The sequence below is a fragment of the Rhinopithecus bieti genome, unplaced genomic scaffold, assembly GCF_001698545.2.
Source record: "Rhinopithecus bieti isolate Rb0 unplaced genomic scaffold, ASM169854v2 scaffold_315, whole genome shotgun sequence".
Taxonomy (NCBI): domain Eukaryota; kingdom Metazoa; phylum Chordata; class Mammalia; order Primates; family Cercopithecidae; genus Rhinopithecus; species Rhinopithecus bieti.
The window spans coordinates 2588828-2610350 of record NW_016803481.1 but is presented as its reverse complement, the minus strand read 5'-3'; the positions used below and the strand labels follow the sequence as shown (position 1 = coordinate 2610350).

Below are 21523 nucleotides of genomic sequence, written 5' to 3'. Positions count from 1 at the left end.
ATCCAGGTATCTGTCTTATGTTCAAATAAAGAAGTAATATGATGAGATTTGTGTTTTAAAACAACAACATGGTGTTCTGCAAGATGTTAAGAAGTGTGCCCTCAGGAAGTGAATGTGTGGTCAAAAAGATTGGGAAGTGTTTGGTGAAACAATTCTGAACAGATTCTTTTGCAGTAAGACTTCTCAGAACCTTAAATAGGCTGATATGCCTGATAAATCACTCAGAAGGGCCACCGGGGTGATATTTTCTTAAATAAACAATTTCCTCTTTGCCTAAAAAAAAAAACCTTCTTTTAAACCACTAGATCTCTGGACAATCATTTAGGGAACTTTTCCCCCAAAACTCTGACAGCAGAGCAAAGAGGATTGTATTAAACAAAAAACAAAAAAACAAAAAAAAAAGTCTGGTGAATGGGAGATGGGTTAGGAGGCTGTGGTCATACTGCAAAAGCAAAATGATGAGGACCTGGACTAAGGGAATGGCATTGGGAATAGAGATAAATCAACATAATTGAGTATATCTAAGGAGGCAGAGTCAATAGAATTTGATGATTAACTAGATATAGGGAGGGAAAGAAAGGAAGGAGAGAAAGATGACTCAAGTTTTTGCTTGGGCGACTAAATGGGTGTTGGTACCATTCATTGAGATCCAAACAGAGAAAGGGAGGGCGTTCTGAGATTTCAACTTTACATGTGTTGTGTTTAAAGTGTTTATGAAACACCCCCATGGAGGAACGTGGGTCTGGAGCTCAGGAGGGAGAAAGAATCTAGAGACAAATTTGGGTGTCATTATGCAATTGATGTCACGCAAATGGGTAGGATCACCCACAAGGAATGAGTGTAACAGAAGAAAAACAGATCCAGCACGAGGTCAGGCATTCAAGACCAGCCTGGCCAACATAGTGAAACCCCATCTCTACTAAAAATACAAAAAATTAGCTGGGCGTGGTGGCACGCACCTGTAATCCCAGCTACTCAGGAGGCTGAGGCAAGACAATCACTTGAACCTGGGAGGCGGAGGTTGCAGTGAACCAAGATTGCGCCACTGCCCTCCAGCCCAGGTGACAGTGTGAGACTCCATCTCAAAAAACAAAGAGATCCAGGTGGGAAACCTAGGGAAATCAACTTCTAAAAGGCTGATAAAGAGCAGCAAATGAAGGAAAAACAAGAATCAGTCAAAGAAATAGCAAGAGAACCAGGAGGACAGAATCTGAGGAGCCCAAGGCAGAGGGGGCTTTAAGGAAATAGTGACTGGTAGTGTCAGATGCTCAGAAAGGACAGCAGATAAGGTTAGAAATAAGTGCATGGCTTTAGCAGCAGGTGCCAGGAATCATCTTTGTTTGGGCAATTTTAGTGGAGAGATGGAGGCAGAACACATTGTGCAATGAATTACAGTGGAGACAGTGAGTATAAGTAACATTTAAGAGAGGTTTTGACCAAGAAGGAAAAGAAAGAAGGGAAGGCTAAAGGAACAGTGTTCACTGCAGAGGGAACAGCATGTGTAAAGGTCCTGAAGTGGGAAGGCACATAGCGGGTTTGAGACTAAGAATTGCTTAAGTTTGGCTATTTAAACCACGTTAACCATTTGGTTTTTATTGCATCTCTTGTGGGAAGCCACTGATATAATTTAAACCTATGGGTGACATGAAATTGTGCTTTTTAAAGACCACTTGGGTTACATAATGGAAAATGCATTGGAGGAAGGCAGGAATGGATGTGGGGAAATGTTATGTGGCTATTACAGTGAATCAAATGAGAGATGACAGTAGCTTAAGTTAAGATTATAGCCATGGAGATAGTGATGGTGATGGTGGTGATGATGATGATGGTAACAGTAGTGGTGATGTTAGTTATGATGATGGCAGTAGTAGTGATGGCAGCCAGCACTTTGGAAAGCAATAATATGCACCATCATATTGACTTCTCAAAAGAACCCAATAAAGCACAAACTATTATTATTTCCACTTCATATATAAGGAAACTAAGCACAGAGGATTTAAGCAAATTGCCAGTAAGGGGTGAAGCCTATTTTTAAACCTAGGCAATGCACTTCCAAAGCCTGCACTCTTAACCACTGTGATCAATGGAGAGAAGTGATTATAATCCACAGAATTGAGGAGATGAAAGGCTTTTGTGATGACAGGAGATTCACAGATGAGGAAGAGGGAGGTGTGAAGAATGGCAGCCCTGGTCTGGGTGGCCAGGGTGCCATTCCCTAAGATGAAAAACACTGAAGGAGAAATCCACTGGGGAGTGAGGAGTTCACATGCCCAGTTTTGGACATGTGGAGTACAATTGAGACACATTAACATCTTCACATGGAAATGCTAAGTAGATCCTTGGATACGTAATTCTGGAGGAGGGAACCCAGGTTGGTCATAGACATTTGAGTGAGGTCAGTCCAACCATCTGGTGGTTGAAGCATGGCTGTGAATGAGATCATTCGGGAAAGGGTTCTGAATTACTCCATTGTCCACTCCACAAATGTTTGTTGGATCCTCCCATGTGCCTGGCACTATGCTCGTATGGCCTAGGGTGTTAGCATATCCCAAAACACATTGCTCTCCCTGCTTTCATAGGGCTTCCTGGCCAAGAGTGAGACTGACATGGACTCACACTAATGAATGAACCTTCTCAATCTGAAGCACATGCTCCTGCAGGAAACCATAGGTCTTGTGAGAACAGGTCACCATTATCATCTCCATGGCTACAACCTTAATTTAAGCTACTGTCATCTCTCATTTGATTCACTGTAATAGCCACATAACATCTCCCCACATCCATTCTTGCCTTTCTCCAATGTATTTTCCATAATGTATCCCAAGTTATCTTTAAAAAGCACAATCTTATGTCACTCATAGGTTGTGAGAGTGGGACTGGATTTACACACAGAGGAAGAGCTTTGCTGTGCAGTGCCTGTTTGGGGATGCAGTGTCCAGGTGGGAGTCCAAGCCCAACTTCCTTCTCTGGGACTCTGCTGGAGCAGCCCTTCTCTCTGCTTCCTGACTTCTTTTTGCAGTCTCCTTTCCTAGCTTGGCTTTATCCTTTGATGAATTTTTCTACTTCTGTCCTTGTATCTTCCTCTCCTCGTTTTCCCAGTACTCAGAATGCTGCCAGCCCTTTCAAATTTGCCAAGCACATGTCCTTCCCCAAGAACGCTCCTGAGATCCTGACACCCCCACATAGCAGTGTCTGATCAAATGGAAGCAGTCGCAAATCGCCCTGACACAATCCACATGGCAACACATTTCCAAAACATAGTTACTCCATGCATATTTGCTGATTTCATGTTTTGGTCTTTATTCTCTACTTTTTTTTTTTTTCCTGCAGATGTAGTAGCTTCATGGTGATTTCTCCATGTTATAAAAAGCTTTGTGAATAAGCGCTGGCCCCTGTGCCTAGGACCTAAAAGAAATTAGGCAGGTGTTTGCAGAGAACAATGAGAAATTGATTTTGCTCTTCTGGATTTTCTATTTCCTTTTTGTTTGATATTTATAGGAAATTGTGTTTGTTTAGGAACTCTGAATTTCTGGAGCAAACAGAGGCTCATATCATTATATTTTTCTCTGACGTGCTAATTTGCTTGTCTGGGAAAAGGGGTAAGATGACACTCTGAAAAGAACTGGCAGAGCAGTACCCAGACGTGCCCACACAGGGCGGCTCTCTTTGGCTCTCACTGCTGCTGCTGCTGCTGCTCCTCCTCCTTCTCTTTTTCTTCTTTCTTCTTTGTTCTTCTTTCTTCTCTCTTTCTTTTTTCTTCTTTCTCCTTTCTTTCTTTCTTCCTTTTCTTCTTCTTGTCCTCGTCCTCTTTTTCCTTCTCCTTCTCTGTCTCCTCTTCCTCCTACTTCTCTTCCTCCTCTCTCTCTCTGTCTCTCCTTCCTTTCCCTCTGCTCTCTCTTCTTCTCAAGTCATATGTCCTGATTTGTCTCAGCCCCAGTTTCCTTACATTGTCTAGGGATAACTATCTGCAGTGCCCCTACCAGTCTCAAATGTATCATGATATGGGTGAGAATGACATGATAATGGCATGGCCCTGCTCTCTCCTCTCCCTGCCTGGCACACTGACTGGCAGGCTCGTGGTGTTTTCTCCCTCTAGCTTCCTCTAGCTGACCCACTCTTTTCATGTGCTCATCTCTTCCTGTCACGAGACCATCTTTTCTCACCCAGGAAGGCATTAAGCAGAAGAAGAGATATTCATCTGGGGTATGGCGTTGTTCAGAGGTGCCGATGGGGTCCTACATCCAAAACCTTCTCCCTCAGCCGGTTTCTACCAAGCTGGAAACCTGGGTTCAAGATTCATCCTTGTTTTGTCCTGAAGTATCACCCCACTCAGAATTCACATTCACATCCCCAGGAAGGGCAGAGGCTGCAGCTATCCTGTGCCCTTCCCTCCCAGTCTGGATGCATCCCTCCTGCCCGCAGCAGGGACTCCAGGTTGTAGGGGTGTCCTTGGGCATTGCTTGTCTGGTGCATGAGGAGAGCTGTCCAGTTCCAAATGCAGCCTGGTCCACACGTGCCTGTCCTCACCACCACCCGCGTGCATTCAGTGATCATACATTCCTTTCCAGAAATCCCTAGAGGCAGACTGCAGATGTCAGAACCCATTGACTTTGCCCTTCGCTCCCTACACCCATCACACACTTATCCCAGTTAGCTTTCAGTTTAATCTATTGTTACTCAACCAGACACAGGGTGCACAGGGTGTTATGGGCTGGATGTTTATGTCCCCTCAGCCCCAAATCCATATGTTGATGCCCTAACCCCCTATGTGATGGTATTTGAAGGTAGGGGTATTAGAAGGTAATTGGGCTTAGGTAAGGTCATGAGAGTGGGGGCCCTATAATGGGATTAGTGTCCTTAAAAGAAAGGAAGAGGCTAGGTTCCTCTCTTTCTCTCTCTCTCTCTCTGTCTGTCTCTCAGCCATGTGAGGACACAAGGAGAAGGCTTTCCTCTGTAAATAAGGAAGCTTGCACCAGGAACCAAATCTGCTGTACCTTGATCTTAGACTCCCAGCTCCAGAGCTATTTAGAAATAAATGCTTGTTGTTTAAGGCACCTAGTCAGGGTGATTTATTAGAGCAGCTCAAGATGACCAGGACACAGGCCAGCAGTTCCCTGTGCCTGGAAGAGCAATCTCTGGCCCACAGTCCATTGGCTCAGGTTCTCTGTATCTGGAACAATATCTGTCACCCTCCTTCAGATGCTGCTAGAGTAGGGCCCAAGGTCTCAGTGCAAGAGGTGGGGAGGAGGAGGTTACTTGTCCTGCTAAGTTACCATTTTTGAAACAGAGGTTACCCTAGAGAGAATAAATGGAAGCACACAAGGTTAGTCTCCCATGCATAAAAACAGTCCCTGAAAAGAGGAAAGGGTTCAACCAGGAAACCACAACCCAGTGCCACGATATTTAAAAGGTATATTCACAAGGACCTTCTGCTTCTGCACCCCCTCCCTGTTTCCTGTGTGTGCTCTGCAGTCCAGCCCACCCCCACACAGACACCTACAGAGGCCAGCACAAGGCAGACACGCAGGTTTTGGGCCTCTGTGGATCTCCACGCTCACATTCATTGCATCCACAAATTGGTAGTCAGGTGCCTGGGCTTTCGTTTCTATTTTTAATCTGGTAGTTGCATTGCTGAATGTCCTTGTTAGAGACTTTTATCACCTCAAAATGAATGCTTTCAGGGTGTTAAGTTATGCTCACTTGTATTATTTTGTTCTTCAATCACTTTTTTTAGAATGATCCCTTACATGTGTTGCGAACTCAGAATGTATATAACCAGTGTATCGGTTTTCTATGGCTGCCTTTGCAAATTATCACAAACCTGGTGGCTTACAATAGAAATGATTCTCTCACATTTCCGGAGGCCAGAAGTCCTCAAATCAAGGTGTCAGCAGGGACTCAGTTCTCCTGAAGGCTCTAGGGGAGGATCTCTCCCTGCCTCTCCCTGCTTTTGGTGGCTCTAGGCATTCGTGGCTTGTGGCTACCTCACTCCAACTTCTGCCTCCATCTTCACATGGCCTTCTTCTCTCCGTGTCTCTTTTCTGTATCTTTTACAAGGATACTTATCTTTAGATTTGGGGCCACTCAGATAGTCCAGAGTGATCTCATCTTGAGATCCTTAGCTTAATTACACTTGCAAAGCCCCCCTTTTTTTTTCCAGATGAGGTCACATTCACAGATTCTGGGGTTAGGACCTGGACATATCTTTTGGGGGCCACCATTCAACCCATTATGACCATCAATTCAGATCATAGTATCTGTTGCTGGTACCCCCATTCAGGCACACACAGACCAGTGTACCCAGATGTATAGCAATGAGTGGGCCCTTTGTCCCTTTAAAAGCTTTTATTATGTCATTTGGGGGTATGTGCAGAAGAAAATAGAGGCTCACTGAATATGTGAGTCAGCACTTCTCTCCAGGAACCGTACCACACCTTCTGGAAGTCAGCATTGGGAAATGTGTAGGGCCCTGTATAGTTGGCACATTGTCATGATTCTCACGATGATTGGGGCTGGGGCTTGGGATTTGGTGGGTGGGCTCTTGCCGTGGGTGAACAGTCCCATACAACAAAGAATCCTCCTGCCCCAAGTGCCAATGGGACCCTGCTGAAATTCACTGATGTGAATTAGGAAGCATTACGGTACCATGAATGCTCTGAACCCAGACCCCACGTGAAAAATAAAACTTTACCTGTCATGTTGGAGCGACACCTGCCCCTCCTGCTCTGAGGCAAACACTGCAGGTCACCCGAAAGAACTGTATAGCAACTGCTTTAAAAGATATTTTAGGCCGGGCGCGGTGACTCAAGCCTGTAATCCCAGCACTTTGGGAGGCCGAGACGGGCGGATCACGAGGTCAGGAGATCGAGACCATCCTGGCTAACACAGTGAAACCCCGTCTCTACTAAAAAAAAAAAAAATACAAAAAACTAGCCGGGCGAGGTGGCGGGCGCCTGTAGTCCCAGCTACTCGGGAGGCTGAGGCAGGAGAATGGCGTAAACCCGGGAGGCGGAGCTTGCAGTGAGCTGAGATCCGGCCACTGCACTCCAGCCTGGGTGACAGAGCGAGACTCCGTCTCAAAAAAAAAAAAAAAAAAAAAAAGATATTTTAGTAGGGGCTTTGAGGGGAAAATCTATGAAAGCCACCTGGTACTCTCCCAACTGATCTTTATTGTTCTTCATCCCTTCTCAATCTCAGCGAGGCATCAAGAGCCCTTTCTACAGTTTATGGGTAAATCAGAATTTTGACCGAACGATCTCATTTTAACAGAACATTTTATTTTCAGAGACACTTATATTCGGCTCAAGTCAATTAAAGAAAAGGCCATTTGTTACCTTTTCAGCCTTTTTTCTACCTTCTCAGAGCTCTGCTTCTCGTCTTCACACATAGCAGAAGGTGCAAGGGAAGAGCCTGCTATCCAGCTCTTGCCCTGGGAACATAAAATCCTTCATGATTCTCTTGCTCCAAGCAGAAGGAAGTTGTTTTTCTTTGCATTGTTCACCCCGGGTCACTGGCGTGGCCGGATCAGGCGTGGTCATGACCTGATCATCCTATGAGGCTCCTTGATTGCACTTCACCCACCGGCTGCTGGTGGTGGCTCCAGCTCACAAAGGGCCTCAGATCCCTTTCTTCAGGGATTGCTTCTTTCAACTGCCTGTACCCCTCTATAGGGCTCAGCCTTTGGAAGCCTTTAGAGCCACTACTAGACAGTTGCTCCCAGGAGGTGGGTCTTCCCAGGCGCCAGTTCCCACCCAGTCAGGGGAGTCAGAGGCACTGCTGGCCCAAGGACCCCGGACTCCATTTCCGGCTCCCATCTTCATGTCTTAATTCTAGACTTCTTGGGTTAATCAGCTCCTCAGGTTGACTTGACCCTTGAGCCATGTTCATCCTTCCCCCTTTGCCCATCACAATGCTAGCTACCGTTTTTTGAGCACCTGCTCCGCACCTACCATTGTGCTAGGCTCTTACGTGTCTGTAACCCACATAAAGCCAGCCAGTTGTTCTAACCTTGAAGCCAGTCTCAGTACAGCATCACATTCCAACATATATTAGTCTGTCATCTAAAAATAACTGGAAATCCATTTAAATCTTTACTATAATCTCTTTGAGGGAGAGAACTGTTGGGGCTCAGAAAACAATACCCCCAAATGAAGGCCTCAGCAGCAAAAGTTTTTCTGTTACTTTCTCCTGTCCCCTGTCTCTCAGCCCCACTCACCCCCGAGGCACCATAGAAACTGGGATTGACTAGGATTGTCTTCCCGAGGTGGGTCACAGAAACCAGAACCTCTTTTCCCTAACAGAAAGCTGGCCATAAAACCTAAAAAGATTCCGTGTAGAAACGGGCCATAAAGAAATTATCTGACCTACGTTGTTTGACTATAGGTCATAAGACCTTGATTCCAGAGAGGGCCTGCCCTGCACCCAGCAGGAAGGAACACTGCTCAGAGAGGCCAAGAAGAGTCTAGACAGACAGGCCTGTCTGGGTTTCCCCACTCAGCCTGTTAACATTAGATCAGACCCTTCTCCTCCGATCATGTTTCTACATGACTATCCATTGTTTGCTAAACCTAAGCATAAAAATGGACAGTTTCTCCTCTGTTTTTGGGTCTTCATTCTGAAGGGACCTGTGTATGCATATTAAGTAAATTTGTATGCCTTTTCTCCTTTTAATCAATCTGCCTCATTTCAGTGATTTTTCAGTGAACCTTTAGGAAGCCAAAAGCCCGGGCCCCCACAGGGGATATCATTGGGGAATCACTGTCCAGATAGGTAGTAAAATTTATTAAAATTCTCATAACCATATACCAATTAAAAGTAAAACAGCTGTCTATGTCTGTCTACCCCAAGGTCAGACATGGAGAGTTGTTTTAGCTCTAATTGGTCAATGTCTGTATTGGTCTCCTAGGGCTGCTGTAACAAAGCACCACAAACAGAGTGATGTGAAACCACGGAAAGGTATTGTCTCACAGTTCTGGAGGCTAGAAATTCAAGATCAAGGTGTTAGCAGGACCGTGCTCCCTCTGAAGCCCATAGGGGAACCCGTCCTTGCCCCTCCCTGGCTGGGGATTCGGCAGTGGTCTTTGACACTCCTTGGCCTGCAGCTGCATCACTCAAATCTTACATCATCTCCCTGTGTGCACGTCTCTGTCTGCATTCACACTTCCCCCTTTTTATAAGGACAGCAGTCATTTTAGATTACAGCCCACTCGAATGACCTCATTTTAACTTGATGAGTCTGTAAAGACCCTATAAAGTCCCGTGCTAAGGCACTAGAGGTTAAGACTTCAACATATCTTTTTTGGGGAGCCACAGTTCAACCCATAATGGTATCTTACTAGATAGACGTGTAAAGTTTTTGGAGTCCAGGGGAAGAAACAAAAACCTTATCACAAGAAGTCAGGGAAGGCTTCCCAGGGGCCATGATAGTGCTCACTGGGCCTGAAAGGATAACTGGGAGTTCACCAGGAGGAGAGGACAAGGGGGAGAAGGAAGCCAGGGGTCCCCCAGGCAGGAAGATTTGAATGTATTCAGCACAGAGGAAAGCAAGAGCATGCTGTGTTGGGGGAAGAAAGAGAACAACTTTGGAGACCAGGCACGGAGCACACTGTGTTCAGAGGGGATGGGACTGGAAAGAACATATGAGAAAAAACCCCAAAGGGAGGTTTATGCCTCGTGTTCATTAATTTGGGTCTTATCTGATTGTACAGAAAATGAGGAACCAATGAGGGACTTCCCACCAGAATCACCTGCATTGATTTTGTCCTCAACCTCAGAGTGACACCTTCTTAAATAAAATTTAAGCAAGACTTGTTTTTATTTTTGAGACAGAGTTTTGCTCTTGTGGCCCAGGCTGAAGTGCAGTGGTGCGATCTCGGCTCACTGCAACGTCCACCTCCCAGGTTCAAGTGATTCTCCTTCCTCAGCCTCCTAAGTAGCTGGAATTATAGGCATGCAGCACCATGCCAGGCTAATTTTTGTATTTTTAGTAGAGGCAGGGTTTCACCATGTTGGCCAGGCTAGTCTCGAACTCCTGACCTCAGGTGTCCTCCTGCCTCGGCCTCCCAAAGAGCTGGAATTACAAGTGTGAGCCACCACTCCTGGCCTAAGACATTTTTCAACAAAAGCTTAAGTGTAGTTTATTTATTAAATGTTAAGTATAGTCATCTTACTAAAACAAACAAAAAGAATACTTTGAAAAGAGTAAGGAGGGTGAATTGAATTAAGCCTGGGAAGCAGTTTGCAGGCCACTGCCCCAGGTCAGGTTCCTGGGAAGTAGACCTGGGTGGGAGGCTTCCATGGAAGAAGCATGTTGATGGGCACTCCCAAGGCACATAGCTAGTGGGAGGGAAGAAAGCAGAACGGGGCAGAGGGAAAAGTTGGGCTGGGATGCAGCCACAGCAAAGGCTTCAGCCCATTCCACATGGAGCCCTGGAGAGCTGTCCCAAATCAGGATGAAAGGACATAGGTATTATGACCTTGAGTTGACCAGTCACTGGATATGGACGGCCCCCAGGAAGGGTGTGACCTTAGGCAAGGGCCACTCTTTGAGTGAGAGCAATCCTGGTGGAGGACAGTAAGGGACTCAGCTGTCATATTGTTTCCAAAACCCCAGCCACTGACATCAGACATGTTTAATAAGCTTATTAAGAAAAAAGCCAAAAAGGCTAGGTATTTTATTAGAAATAGGTGAGCCTGAGAAAATAGTGAGACAATAGAGATCACTGAAGAAAGTTATAAATGGATGAGCACTGACAAAAGAGAAGGAAAGTGAGTTGAGTAATTAATTCCTTCAACCATCTTTTCCTTTTTGGAAGTAGATTATCCAGAGTGCAGAGACAAGCCATCCGGTCCTGTTGCTTCTTTGTTTCTGACCTACAGGAAGAAAGGCCAGAGGATAGGGAGAGAGACAAAGGTAGTTTGAAGTCTTTACACTATTTGATAAAGCAACTAAATCAGTGTTAGCCAAGCAGGAGGAAAAGCTATAGACGTTTTAATGTTTGCAAGAAAGCATTCAAAGGCTCTTAATAACCAGGCTGTGAGCCATGGGCAGTCGGAGAGCCTGGAAGCCCTCCTGTGGGAAGAAGCAAAGGTCTTCCTGTAGCAAAAAGAGTCCTGGGCTTACCTAAATAGCAACTGATAAAATTAAGACAGTTTTTAAAACTCATGGCATATATGGCAATCTTGTGAGTAATCATTATATACTGTCATTTTTTTAAAAGTGATCTATTAATAGAGAAAGCATTGACTCAGTGGTAGCAGTTGAGGAGCTCTGGGTAGAGTGCTGATCTTGCTGCCCCCACTGTTTGCTGAGAAGCTGTGTACATATTAGAATAATAGAGAAGAGGATTCAGGCTGAGGAAGGCAGTGCTTGTGCAAGAGCCAGTGCAGGTGAGAACATTTCAAATCTCAGCACTGACCCTTCTGTTACCCCAATCTGGCCACCCCCACTGCATTTACACCATACCTTTCCTCCCACCTACAAAATGTAAGACGCTCCTTGGGGCAAGGGCCTATGTGTGTGCACGAGAGCCCCTAGCTCTGTTTTGCGTAGTGAGTGTATCATAGACAGTTGCTGATGGTTTAAATGAAGAAGCCATTCTGCAGCTTGACATGATGAGGCTGGAGGGCTGCAGGGAGGGGACTGTGGCTCAGGGAGCTTGTCGTCCTGTTGGAAGTACATGTCAAAGTTGGGTTCTCACCCTCATTTGTATGACTCCAAAGTTAGAGCTCTTTCTGTGTCACTCATGGTCAAACACCTTGCTTCCCCTTGCCTCTGTGTGCCTAAAGGATTGGCACACTTTGCAATGCAGTCCTGCCACAATGCACTTCTGGAGTTAGCTCAGACTTCACAGGCTGAGGGTGAATCCTCCGCAAGACCGCCTCCCCTCGCACCCCAGTTGAAAGCTCCAGGATTCCCAGGCCATTCACACTTCTGATCAACTGGCTACAAATTTGGGGGTTTCCACTATCCCAGAAGTTTCAACAGTTTCCTAAAACAACTCACAGAATGCAGGAAAGTGCTATCCTTACAGTTTTATCATATAAATTAGAGCTAGCCAAATGAAGAAACATGGAGGACCGGTCTGAGGGACCCCCACCAGGAAGGTTTCATATCCTCAGAAGGCTTTGCCCTCCAGACAAACCAGCAAGATGTTCATCACCAACCAGGAAGCTCACCTGAGCTTTGGTATCCGGGAATTTATTAGGCACAGGCATGGTTGATTGATTGGTTGGTTGATTGAATCATTGGCCACATAACTGAACTCAATATCCAGCTCCCCTTCCCTCCCTGGAGGTCAGGCTGATACCATGTGGCTCAAAGCTTCAACTCTCTAATTACCCGGTTGGTCTTTCCAGCACTGCAGTCCCCATCCTGAGGCTAGCAGGGACGCACCATGAATCACCTCAGTAGTGTAGATCCAGGTGTGGTCTGCAGAACCTACAGTGAAATACAAAGGCCATCCTAACTCTTAGGGAATTCCAAGGGTTTAAACACCCCCTCTGCAGAACCAAGGACAAAGACTCATCAATTCTTTATGATACACCATCAGTAACCAGCAGTGGTGACATTGGTGGCAGGTGCAAGTGCCATCTGATAAAGCTCCCTCTCTCCCAAGAACTTCAGGTTTACCCCCCAGGAAAGAATGCACCACTGGTAGGAATCTGCCCAGCACCAGGCACCTCCCAAATACTGCATTTCATGCTTAGAAAGCTCCCAAGGTCTTCCTTACCTGAAGCTGAAATCTGTCTTCCTATAAAGATACGTTGGGTGAAGAGTCTATTAATGAATTTCAACCCCAAGGACCTCAATTTAAACTTTTCTCCACCATGTCTACAACAGAAATTGGTTGCTTCTTAGAAGGAAATCTGAAAAAAAAATTTGTGCAAGCAGTGTCCTGGAGAATTTCATCAACTAGAACCATTAGCTGGATTCAGTCTGACCCCTCTCAGAAACTATGGGTGGGAGAGAAGCTGCAAGGCCATGTCTGGCCTGATACAAATCTTATTCAAACCCTCGATATGGTGCCTTTACTTCTCATGTGGCTGGGAATCTCCCTCACTAGAGTCTCTTCTCTCTTTTTAATTTGAAATTATTTCAAACTTTTTAAGAAGTTGGAAAAAAATAGGGCTAAGGACTCCCATATTGCTTTCTCCCAGAATCCTCAATGGTTTAAATTTATCATTTTCTGTATTACCAGCTCTATCTCTTCGTAAGCAGACATACATGCGTACACATACATAAATATGCCCATTATCATTATTCTTTTTTCTGAACTATTTGAGAGCAACTTGCAGCAGTGCTGCCCCATCACCAGAATGCTCCAGGGTTTATCTCCCCAAACACGGACACGCTCCTACAGAAGATATGCTGCATACATCTAAATCAGGAAGTCAGCGTTGCTATAACACTACCATCCACACCATAGATGCCATCCAGATTTTACCAACTGTCCCAGCAGTGTCTGTTTTTCCTGTCTGATCCAGGAGCACACATTGCACTCAGCTGTCATATCCCTTTAGTCTCCTCCAATCTGGGAGAGTTTCTCAATCCAAAAGAGTACAGTCCTTTTGTTCCATAGGTCCCTGAGGAGGCTCCTCATCCTGGGTCTCTGGTCTCATGACTAGATCAGGCCACAGACTCATGGCAGGAAGATCTCAGCAACCTTGCTGCTCTCTTCTTGGTGCATCGAGGCAGGAAGCCCGCTGTGCTTACCTGTTCCACCACTTGGAATGTAAACCATGATGATCTGGTTGTTTGTGTCTGCCAGGTTTTTTTTTTTTTGTGCATTTGATTAGTACATTCTGTGACTGAAAGCACTGAGACCATGTCAATGTCCTATTCATCATCAAACCTCCACCCTCCAGCTTCATCACCCATTGATGAATCCTGCCTGAATTAACCAACACTAAGTTTGTGGCCAAATGGTGACTTTCTATTTCCATCCTTTCTTCTACATTTATTACTTGGCATTCTACACAAGGAAGAGTATTTTCTTCTTCCCCAATTATTTATCTGTCTTAGATTCTATTTTATTTGGCAGGATGTAACTCATTCCTATCATATATTTTAATACTTAAGTTATCCTAGATGTGCCCCATGTGAGTTCCTTCAGGCTAATACTGATTTGTTGTTATGTGTCCCCAATTTTCTCTAAACACTTTGTTTTTATATGGCACAAAATAACATTCCAGGCTCATCTTGTAGTTTTCCCCCGTGGCCCTGGAATCAGCCATTTCTACAAGGAGCTTTGGATTCTTTAAGAGGAGAAGGATATTTGAAAACTGCAACTTGGTGCTGGGTGTGCAATCACTATGGGCTGTCACTGCTTCTAAGTCCTTTCTATAAATGAAGCTCAATCTCTCTCTCTCTCTCTCTCTCTCTCTCTCTCTCTCTCTCTCTCTCTCTCAATTTCTCTGTGTGTGTGTGTGTGTGTGTGTGTTTGTGTGTGTGTGTGTGTGTGTGTGTATCTCTTTCTATCTATAAAGCCATGAGTCACACCAGTACTTCCAATTCCAATCCCTCACCTCCAAAGATTTCAAAAATGATGAGATAGGTTGGCTAGACTCTCTAGGCTCCCCATCTCCTTAAGAGTCTCCCATTATCCTCAATACATTTACTTCTTTGCTCACTCGCCCTGTTTGGTTCTTTGCTTACTCCCCCTGTTTGCTTACAATCTCCTAATCACTCCAATCATCTCTCTTGGCCCAACTCCTTTGACCCCTAATCCTGCCACCACCTCCAAAGGAAGGAAAAAGAAGATAGAAAGGTAGAGAAAGAGAAAAATAGGATGAATTTTGCTTTGTTTTCCCAGTCTGGTTTACAGAGCACCAGCCTGTGTAGGAGATTGCTGTGTCAAAATAAGGCTAATATTTTGTCGTTTGGGGGGCTATTTTTTGTTTGTTTGTTTGTTTTTTGAGTATTTACCTTGGGCCAAGCACCGTTCTATAGAGTTTTATCTAATTTAATCCTCACAAAAGCATTCCAAATTGGTACTATTATTTTGTCCATATCCTAGATGAGAAAACCAAATCCAGAGAACTTTAATATGTGTCCAAGCATATCCAGCTGGGTGATGGTGGTGGGTTGATGGGGCACTGCTGCAGCCTGGCACCAGGGCTTGTGCTCCTGGCTATTGCTAGTCTGCATTTCAGTTATCCGTGACTTAAAAGGAGCTCTCTGATCCCCAACCCTCTCCCATTTGCAGAGAATACAGATTTGTTAATAAAATAGCACAAAGACTTCAAAAATGATGGGATAGTTTTGCTAAACTAATCTTTCTCCAGATAACAATGAGGAAATCTGGACGAAATATAAAAGTGGACTCTCTGCAGGCATTGGTGAGTGCCCATAGCAAGCACAAACTAAAAGGAAACCTCCTCCTGAGAGCTGAACTATGATGAATGAGATCTGCAAGTTTGTTACTTTTTGCCTGAGAGAGCTTTCCAGTCTGGAAGAGGGCTCCAGGGGCAAAAATCTGCAGCCTTACTAGCTTAAAGGGTCAGAGGATACAATTTGGGATTGGCAGAGCAGCAAGAAGATTAGCAGAAAATCATGGAGACAGTAAGCCCCAAAATAAAACATTAATTTTTAAAGATAATTTATAGAAGCAAATTTCTAAAATTTATAAATTTGAAATGTATAAACTACTTAGAAATGAATTTAACAAAAGACCTGCACAATATATATGTGTTGGAAACAATAAAACATTACTAAAAGAAAATAAAGAAGACCTAAATAAATAGAGAGATATACCATGTTCATGTATTACAGGCATCAATGCTGTTAAGATGCCAATTCTGACCAGGTGCAGTGGCTCATGCCTATAATCCCAACACTTTGAGAAGCCAAGGTGGGAGGATCACTTGAGGTGCAAGAGTTCAAGTCCAGCCTGGTCAACATAGCATCACCCAAACTCTATAAAAATTTCAACGTTAAAAAAAAAATGCCAGTTCTCTCCCATTAAGCTATAGATTTAACACAGTCCCACTCATAATGCAGCAGACTTTTTAAAAAGAAAGTGGCCAGCTGATTCTAACATTTATGTGGACATGCAAAGACCCAGCCCAATAATCTGGGGGATGGGGAACAGCAGAAGACTTAACCCTATTTGATTTCAAGATCTCATGTAAAGCTACAGTAATGCAGACAGTGTGGTTGATATTGGTACAGTATAGACAAAGATCAATAGAAAAGAAATGAGAGTTCAGAAATAAACCTAGATGGCCAAATGATTTTTGACAAAAGCAATTCATTTGGGAAAGGAAAGTCAACAACCAATGCTGAACAACCATAGCTCTATATTTTTGAAAATGAATACCATATACAAAATTCATGATAGATCACAAAACTAAAAATTAAAACTATGAAGCTTATAAAAGAAAACATAGAATATCTTCATGACCTGGAGGCAGGCAAAGATTTCTTAGGATACAGAAAGCACTAACCATGAAAGAAAATTTTGACAAGTTAGATGCTGTCAGAAGACATAGATTAGGCAATGCAGAATAAGCACACTACAGACCTGGAAAAAATATTCATAAAATACATCATACAAAATACTTTTATCTAGAATGTATAAAAGTCTCCTACAACTCTCCTACAAATGAAAACATGGGGAAAAATGGGGAAAAGATTCAAACAACCACTTTACAAAGGAAGGTATATGAATGGCCTATAAACACATGAAAACATGTTCAGTATCATTAGTCATCAGAGAGATGCAAATTAAAAGCACAATGAGACACTACGCACCCACTGAGATGGCTAATATTAAAAAGACTGACAACACCAAATGTTAGTGAAGATGTGGTGTAACAGAAGTCTCATGTCACAGGAGAAATATAAAATGGAATAATCCTGACAGTTGCTTATCAAGTCAGACATACATCTATCTTTGATCCAGTAATTCCTCTTCTCAGCATTTATCCACAGGAAATGACGACGTATATTCACAAAAATACTTGTACATTAATGTTCATAGTAATTTAATTCACAATAGCCAAAAATCAGAAATAGTCCAGGTGTCCAGAAGCAGAGGACTGAATCGACATATTGTGATTCATTTACAGGCAGAACATTACCGATCAATAAATAGGAATGAATTTCTGATATATGGAACAGCATGATGGATCTCAGACATTATGCTGAGTGAAAAAAGACACAAAAAAAATTGTATGCTAAATGATTTCATTTATATGATGTTCTAGAACAGGCAAAACCAATTGAAAGTGGTGGGGCTAGGGTAAGGTTGCCTGGAGAGGTGGGAGGGAGTGGGCCGTGAGGGTGGACTGGGAAGGGATATGGGGGAGTTTTCTGGGGATCTGGAAAGTTCTATACTTTAATTGGTATGTGGGTTACACAGTTGTATTCATGTGTCAAAATTGTATAGCTACAATTTATGCATTTTAATATATATAAATGTTACATTTAAATAACTGTAAAAAATAATAATTGAGTCACAGTTGGGGAGTGAGTGGTGATATCGATAAAGCAAGAAGGCAGAAGGTTGGTAATTGTTGAGGCTGGGTGATGCGTACATGGGGGTTTATTATACTCTTCTGTTTACTTTGTATATGTTTGAGATTTTTGACAATCAACAGCACAGGGGTTCTAGCCCTGAGGAAATTAGATATTAGCCAAGTAGGTTTCAGCTGGAGCAGGAGAGGACTATAAGTTCAGAAGCACCAGTGGAGGCTCCAGGAGGGACTTGGGAGTGACGTGGGGGCTCTTAGTAATGCATTATTCAGGATGACAGTGGACAGAGCAGGGCAGAAGGTCAGGGACAGGAGAAATGGGTAGAGAGGATGACAAAATGGTTGACTTCACGGGCTTGCAATCCTCCCACAACCAGATGTCCCTCTCACTGTAGGAGTGCCACTGATCCCTGTCTTCATCCCCTCCAGGGCCCCAGTTCTGATTCCTGCACTGGTTAGTTACAACTGTTCACAAGTGCATTCCGTGCCTCAGTTTCCCCATCTATCTCACAGAGCAGTCATCACCCTCTGTGATGGGCATTTTCTTTCCTAAAGGGGAAGGGATTTTTCAGGCTGAGAGTCTTCTAGTTTCACAACTTCCTGGAGTCCAGAAGAGCTAGCAAGAGGCAGCTGGCCCGAGACACATGGGTGCCCAGGGAAGCAAATAACTGGGCATTCCTTCAAACCAGGATTATCTAAATATTAGCATGACATTTTCCTAGTGGAGAGAGAAATAAATTTATTTCCTTCTGAGAAAAATAATATGCCTCCTTTTCATTCCAATTAAGGAACTGATTACAGTTGATTTACTGAATTAGAAACTGTCTTGGGAGGCATGTTAAGAAAATGTAAAATCTAATCAAGTGTTCCTCCTCTTTTTGGTCTGACAGCAACCTATTATGCATTATTCAGTCTTTAGGCTGATGTAGGCTTGGTAGCATGCACATTGTAGACATATCTAACAGAGATAGGTCAGTACTTCAGGTTTTTAAATTTATATCCCATAGGACTCTCAACTCTGTCAGGAGTGAGCTCAATTCACCAACAATATGTGGAACTACATGAGAAACCTGAGTTAAAATGGCATCAAAGCCCAGGCGCGGTGGCTCACGCCTGGAATCCCAGCACTTTGGGAGGCCGAGGTGGGCAGATCACTTGAGGTCAGAAGTTTGAGACCAGCCTGACCAACATGATAAAACCTCATCTCTACTAAAAATACAAAAATTATCCAGACGTGGTGGTGCATACCTGTAGTCCCAGCTACTCAGGAGGATGAGGCAGGAGAATGGCTTGAACCTGGGAGGCAGAGGTTGCAGTGAGCCGAGATTGCATACTGCACTCTAGCCTGGGTGACAGAGTAAGACTCCATCTCAAGAAAAAAAAAAATGACACCAAAGTGATTTCAGAACTAGGCAGGGCCTTACAGATGGACTACCAGGCAGCTGCCCAGTTGGCCCACCTGATAATCCATATCTGGCTCTAGGCCAGGAAGCTGTGGCATCAAGGTGGGAGACAGGCAGTCTATTAACCTCTGGTTAACAAGAAAGCAGGAATGAGAGGACACCTGGTTTCTTGCCAGCACTAATTTCTTTTTTTTTTTTTTTTTTTTTTTTTTTTTTTTTTTTTTTTTTTTTGAGACGGAGTCTCGCTCTGTCACCCAGACTGGAGTGCAGTGGCCAGATCTCCGCTCACTGCAAGCTCCGCCTCCCGGGTTCACGCCATTCTCCTGCCTCAGCCTCCCGAGTAGCTGGGACTACAGGCGCCGCCACCTCGCCCGGCCAGTTTTTTGTATTTTAGTAGAGACGGGGTTTCACCGTGTTAGCCAGGATGGTCTCGATCTCCTGACCTCATGATCCGCCCGTCTCGGCCTCCCAAAGTGCTGGGATTACAGGCTTGAGCCACCGCGCCCGGCCTCTTGCCAGCACTAATTTCTTATGTCCCTGTTCATGTGGGGATTGTGGCACTTAATCCTTCCAAGTGAATCTTGTCCTTATCTTGTCCAGCCTCACCACTCCACGAATCAGCCTGGCCTAGTAGAAATCCTCAGATTCTAGTGTCCCAGGATTCCAAATCCTAGTTTAATTCTGTGGATTGTGGGACCTATATTAGTTTCTCCATCAGCCACACGGGGCTGGTAACACCTGCTGCCCTGTGTTGTATGGATTCAATGAAATCATGTCTGCAAAGGGCCTACCAGTGCCTGGTATGGGAACTCAGTGATGCTGGCTAAATTGCAAGCCACTCAGAAGATGCTGTTCACATGGTGAATGTTATTATTAATTGGTAATTGGTAATTTTGGTAATTACTAATTGGTAATTATTAATTGGTTAGATTGTAATGAGGCGCAGAAGCAAATTTTTGGTATTCGTTGCCTCTTTGCATTTTCTCCTTCACTTCTGCTCTCTCAGTTCGTCTATCTCTGCCTCATTTCACCCATTTGTCAATTTATCAGCTAGAGCCCATTGTGTACAAATCTTCCCCTAAGTGCTAGAGAATGAGAGACAAATTGAACATGAAGACAGAATCCCACCCTAGAGAATCACACTTTTCAGGTCTGTGTGAGAATTGTGGGAGCCCAAAGGAGGGCACGCCTCAGTCGTGCCTCTCTCTTCTCCTCTGCAGGAGATAATCACCTCCATCCTGCTGAGCGGGCGGATTGGGCCCAACATCCAGCTGGCTGAGTGCTATGGGCTGAGGTTGAAGCACATGAAGTCCGATGAGATCCACTGGCTGCACCCGCAGATGACGGTGGGTGAGGTGCAGGACAAGTATGAGTGTCTGCACGTGGAAGCCGAGTGGAGGTAGGAGTGGACTCCTGGGCTCTGAAAGTGGGGAGGTGAGGAATTTAGGGTGGGGAGGCCCTGGGAGTTCCTCCCTTAGAGCACTCCCCTGCCTCAGAAACTTCTAGCAAACCTGAATGGCATTCTAGGCTTAGTCTTCCTCCAGTATCATATGCATGTATTTTCCAAGACCTAACCTGGGCTTCATAGACTATCCCCATCCCAGAACAGACACCTAAAGATAACCCTAAACGGGATGCTGACAGTGCTAGGGGAAAAGGGAGACAAAAGTGGGGGCGGATGGAAAACCCAGGTCCAGGGCTAGCCTATGAACCTAAGAGAAACAGCTACCATGAGGGAGAAAGGTGGCGAGTCAGGGCTAGCTCTGACCACCTGCCAGCCACCTCCCTGTTTATGGTCCCCTGCCCAACCACAGAGGAGGGAAAGAGAAAAACCAGCCCTGAATGGGTGGCCACAAGACCCACGGGCAGCCCTACCTTTTGCACTGGGGGATGGACTTGCTTCTGCCCTTGGGGTCCTACTCCTTTCTTCAGACACCAGCTTCTCTGTGTCAACCAGAGCCTGAATGTCCTGTTGCAGGTATGACCTTCAAATCCGCTACTTGCCGGAAGACTTCATGGAGAGCCTGAAGGAGGACAGGACCACGCTGCTTTATTTTTACCAACAGGTAAAAAGTACTTTATCTTCTTGCCCTGAGGCTCCCATTGCACCTTAAATGCCTAGCATGAACCATTCTGTCCTAGGGAGATGGAAAGACAAAGCCCAGATTATGGAGGGCCCAGGCTAGGAAGCTTCTCTTAAAGAAGGTCTTGGTCTATGGTCAGCGGCTCCAACCCTGCTTCTCTCTCAGTACTTAAGCACTGGCTACACTGCCCCATGTGCTCCCAGCTCCTCTTGGACTTTTCTGGTGGCCCAGGAGACCTGACTAGTGAAGCAGCAAGAGCAGGTCCAAGATGAATCCTGCAGTGCTTACTACGCAGCTCTGCAGTCTGTTGTCCACTAATCCAGCTCTGCCATTCACTAATCTGATAGCCCTGGGGGACCTCATTTACTTGCATGAAGCTGTTTCCTCTGCTATAAAATTATTATGGGGATCATAATAATAACACCTACTTTATAGGGTTGTTGTAGGGACCAGATGATGTCATTGGCTGCTAAATTGACTCTCCAAAGAAAAATTCCGTTACATGTAGCACTTACCTATTTATTTATTTATTTATTTATTTATTTATTTATTTATTTATTT

The 21523-nt window shown here is 44.6% G+C and overlaps 1 protein-coding gene across 6 annotated transcripts in view; it reads left to right on the top strand.

Annotated features, from left to right (window-relative positions):
- The window catches only part of PTK2B (protein tyrosine kinase 2 beta), a 139603-nt gene that overhangs the window by 78246 nt on the left and 39834 nt on the right, over nucleotides 1-21523 (top strand). For all 6 annotated transcript variants that reach the window (XM_017885180.1, XM_017885219.1, XM_017885206.1 and 3 more), the window contains exons 3-4: nucleotides 20099-20277; nucleotides 20857-20944. In XM_017885180.1, the coding sequence (XP_017740669.1) occupies nucleotides 20099-20277; nucleotides 20857-20944 (267 nt within the window). The remainder of the gene's footprint in view (nucleotides 1-20098; nucleotides 20278-20856; nucleotides 20945-21523) is intronic.